The sequence below is a fragment of the Austrofundulus limnaeus genome, unplaced genomic scaffold (assembly GCF_001266775.1).
Source record: "Austrofundulus limnaeus strain Quisiro unplaced genomic scaffold, Austrofundulus_limnaeus-1.0 Scaffold72, whole genome shotgun sequence".
NCBI classification, from domain to species: Eukaryota; Metazoa; Chordata; class Actinopteri; order Cyprinodontiformes; family Rivulidae; genus Austrofundulus; species Austrofundulus limnaeus.
In genome coordinates, this window is record NW_013952474.1 from 1922701 (window position 1) to 1927341 (window position 4641).

Here is a 4641-nt window from a genome sequence, read left to right on the forward strand (position 1 = left end):
TCCAAATGTTTAATGCTGCCCTTAGACTTAAGAGAGCGCACACACACACACACACACACACACACACACACGTTTGTTCTTGAACCTCGTGGGGACCTTCCATTGACTTCCATTTATATATATTTTTTAGACTTTATCCTAACCCTGACCATTTACCCTAAAATTAACCTCACTGACCCTTAAACTAACTTAAACCTTGGTCCTAAACCTATCCCCATACCCATAATTTGCATTTGGACCAGTGGGGACCTGGCATTGGTCCCCATGATTCATTTTGGTCCCTACGGGGCTGCCTTTTTTGGGAAAATTGTCCCCACACTGTAGGAAAAACCTGTCCACACACACCCTACCCCAACCCCAGTTCACACTGAAGGTCATGGCTTGAAAATGCCAACAGAACCACATCATCTGCATAAAGCAAGGAGGAGACCATGAGATTGCCAAACCAGGCACCCTCCTTTTCATGACTGAGCCTTGAAATCCCTTCCAAGACCACAAACAGGATCAGAGTTAAGGGACAGCCCAGACAGAATCCAACCAGCACAGAGAAGAAACTTGACGTAGTGCAATGAACACAGTCAGAAACCTTCTCCAGGTCCACAACACATGTAAACAGGAGAGTCAAACTGCCATGAACCCAGTAAAGGTCCACTGTTACACAATCAGGATGGAAGGCCTTTCTTCTTAGATCTGAGGTTCATCAATCAGGCAGAACCTTCTTGCCAACACCCTGGAATAAACTTTTACATGAAGGCTGAGGASTGTGATCTCATGATAGTTGGAACACACTATTTAATCTACTCTAAAAATCGGAACCACCATCCTGGTTCTACTCCACAGGTGTTGTCTTTGTCTTTTTAATAATGCAAGYAGGTCTACGTCAGCCATGACAGCACCACATCTTTCATGCCTTTAACCTCCCAGTGTCGAAGCTTGTCCACCCCTGGTGTCCTGCCATTGAGGAGATGTTTGACTACCTTGGTGACCTCTGAGAACTTGGGAAGATTAGGTAATTACCATGGCAGACTGCCTCCTCAAAGCAGGACATGGTGAACAGTATAAGGATATCCTTAAAGTGCTTCTTCCACCACTCAACAATATCCTCTGTCTGAGTCCAAACCAAGCACAGCCTGGGTTTCAGTTTAATTAAAAAATACTTTATTAATCCGAAATGGAAATTATGGGGTCTGCTTTACTTTTCGAAGTTGCCAAATAATACACCAGAACCTTCTAAAGGTCACTGAAGTCCTCCAGAAAATCCCCAAATTCCTTCCATTCCCTCATATTTGCAATTGCAGGCTAAAAAGCCAAATCTTTCTTGCCACCCTGTACCTATCAGTTACTTCAGGAGTCTTTCAGGACAGTCAATCCCTGAAGACCACCTCGTTCAGTTTGACAGCTTCCATTGTCGCTGAAGTCCATCATTGGGTCCTTTGATTGCTGTCACGACTTTAGGACACAGCTCTTGAAAGTTTCCAGTTTAAGTTGCATGGACAGGGTGCTTCACCACATGTTCCTAATATACCCTCATGTGTTTGAGTTTACCAGGCCTGTTGAGCAGCCCTCACTGCTACCAGATCGAACTCAACACCAGTTGGTGATCAGTTGACAACTATGCCCCTCTCTTCACCTGAGTGTCCAAGACATACGGCTGCAGGTTGGATGACAATGTATTACAAAATTGATTGGCCTTTGGTAAGGTGGCCTGGTATCAAATACACAAATGGATTAGCCTATGCTTGAACATGATCATTATGATAGCCCACACCTACCACAGAAGTCAAATAACAGAACACCATTGAGATTCAGACCAGGGAAGTTGTTCTTCCTAATTACCCCTTTCAGTTACCTCCATCATTGCTGTCTTGGGCATTGAGGTCACCCAGTAGAACAATGAAATCCACAGAAAGCACCTTTCCAGGACACCATCTAGAAACTTTAGGAAGAATGGATAATCTGAACTGCTGTTTGGTGCATAAGCACAAACAGTAGTCAGAACCTTCCTTTCTGCAGCTCGAATCTGCAGAAAGGCAACAACCTTGTTCATTAAGGAAATCTTCTTACAAGGCATTCAGCCAGGGGCTTATGAGTATCCCCACACCCACCTGACACTGCTCCCTCCAAACAACTTCAGAGTAGGACAGAGTCCAGCCTTTCTCCAAGAGTAGAGTTTCAAAGCCGAAATTGTGCATATAGATGAGCCCAACTATATCTAGTTGGTATCATTCAACCTCACAGACAAGCTCCAGAATCTTTCCTGACAGTGTGGAGATGTTTCATGTTTCTAGAGWTGGTTTGTACTGCCAGGAATCAATGTGAGCCGAAGCTGACCCTTGCTTTCTCCAGATTTTATGGCATCTAACTTTGACAGTCCTCCTGACAGGTGGTTGGCCCACATGAAGTGGCTTCTTGTTTCTGTTTTTGGCTTGGTCCAACGGAGTCACAACTGCCAAAGCTCAACCGTCAGGCACTCGCGGGCAGGTCACCATAATTTACTGAAGCAGAATTTAAAGAGAACAAAGTTTTTYAATTAATGAAAAAAATCTGAATGTATTTATAGTCTGACACAGTGTTTAGACTATTCAACTTCAGGATTTTAGTTGAAGTGACATATTAAACAAATAATGACTTCTGAACCTGTTGTTGATTCTTTGATTCTCAGAATTCAGACATGTCTGTTGGCAGCAACCTGAGGTCTGATGATCAGTTCCTGTGTTCCATCTGTCTGGACCTGRTCACTGATCCTCTCAGCACACCATGTGGACACAACTTCTGTAAAACCTGCAWCACCCAACACTGGGACAGTAATGTTCTGTACAACTGTCCTCTGTGTAAAGAACAGTTCTCCTCCAMGCCTCAGCTCAGAGTCAACACCTTCATCAAAGAGATGGTTGATCAGTTCAGACATGAAGCTCAACAAGCTGCAGAACCAGGAGAAGTTCCCTGTGACATCTGCACTGGAACCAAACTGAAGGCCCTGAAGTCCTGCCTGGTYTGTCTGCTCTCCTACTGTCAGACTCACCTGGAGCCTCATCTGACAGCTTCACGTCTGAAAAGACATCAGCTAGTGGATCCTGTGGAGAACRTGGAGGACAGGATGTGTTCAAAGCACGATAAACCTCTGGACCTGTTCTGTAAGACCGACCAGACCTGTGTCTGCTCAATCTGCTCTGTTTTGGACCACAAGACTCATGAGTCTGTTCCTCTGAGGGAGGAATTTGAAGGAAAGAAGGRAGAGCTGAGGAAGACAGAGGCTGAAGTTCAYCAGATGATCCAGAACAGACGGCTGAAGATCCAGGAAATCAAAGAGTCACTGAAGATCAGTAAAGCTGCTGCAGACAGACAGAAAGCAGAAGGTCTTCAGGTCTTCACTGATCTGATGGACTCAGTTGAGAGGAACAAGAAGAGTTTCATGAGGGAGGTTGAAGACCAAAGGAAAACTACAGAGAAACAGGCTGAAGACTTCATCAAAGATCTGGAAGAGGAGATCTCTGACCTGATGAAGAGGAGCTCTGAGGTGAAGCAGCTCTCAGACACTGAAGACCACCTCCACCTTCTCCAGAGCTTCAGGTCCCTGAAAGATTCTTTACCAACTAAAAACTGGACCCAGGTCAGAGTTGATCCTCCATCATATGAGGGGACTCTGGTGAGAGCTGTGGCTCAGCTACAGGAGGACATTGAGGAGAAGATGATGATGCTGTCTAAGTTTGAACTCAAGAGGGTCCAGCAGTTTGAGGTGGATCTGACCCTGGATCCTAAAACTGCTCATCCTGAACTCATCTTGTCTGATGATGGGAAACAAGTTCACCACAGTGATGTAGTGAAGAAGGTTCCAGACAATCCAGAGAGATTTTCTGACTGTGTTTGTGTTTTAGGGACTCAGAGTTTCTCTTCTGGCAGTTTTTACTTTCAGGTTCAGGTTAAAGGAAAAACTGATTGGGATTWAGGAGTGGRCAGAAAGTCCATCAACAGGAAGGGACTTATCACGCTTTGTCCTGAGGGGGGTTTCTGGACTGTTGTGTTGAGGAAGAAAAATGAGTTTGAAGCTCTTGCTGATCCCGAAATCCGTCTCAGTCTTCGGTCTAGTCCCGAGAAGGTGGGAGTGTTTGTGGATTATCGGGAGGGTCTGGTCTCATTTTATGATGTTGATTCTGCAGCTCTGATCTACTCCTTTACTGGCTGCTGCTTCAATGAAGAACTCTACCCGTTCTTTAGTCCCGGTATTAATTATGGATGTGAAAACTCGTCTCCTCTGATCATTTGTCCTGTCAATCAATCAGCCTGTTTCCACTGATGAAGCTTCATGAACAAATGGCGTTTGTTCAAAAGTACYAGTGGTTTTCTTTTCCTCTTTGTTTTTGTAACACTTAAGGTTTACAACAGTAGCATGAAGAAGACCTCCTTTTAATGACAATCCTCTTTTAGAAACYGTCAAGACTGTTTTCTTTCTAAACCTGATCCTGATCTGAGTAATTCCTCTATTTTGTGGTTCCAATGTCYCGTTTGGATATTTAGGGACGTGACTATTCACTCAAGCCCCAATTTGATTATAGATTTTAAGTTAATGTYTTACGGAAACGGCTGCACCGATCAACATGAAATTTGGTAGAAATGTCGAAGTGCCTGACCTACACTGCACCA

At 44.4% G+C, this 4641-nt stretch overlaps 1 protein-coding gene across 1 annotated transcript in view; it reads left to right on the forward strand.

Moving 5' to 3' along the window:
- The window catches only part of LOC106519176 (E3 ubiquitin-protein ligase TRIM21), a 7338-nt gene extending 2705 nt beyond the window's left edge, over positions 1–4633 (forward strand). The window contains exon 2 of the mRNA XM_014010736.1: positions 2663–4633. Coding sequence (XP_013866190.1) covers positions 2672–4294 — 1623 coding nt within the window. The 5' untranslated portion in view covers positions 2663–2671 and the 3' untranslated portion in view covers positions 4295–4633. The remainder of the gene's footprint in view (positions 1–2662) is intronic.
- The last annotated feature ends 8 nt before the right edge of the window (positions 4634–4641 follow it).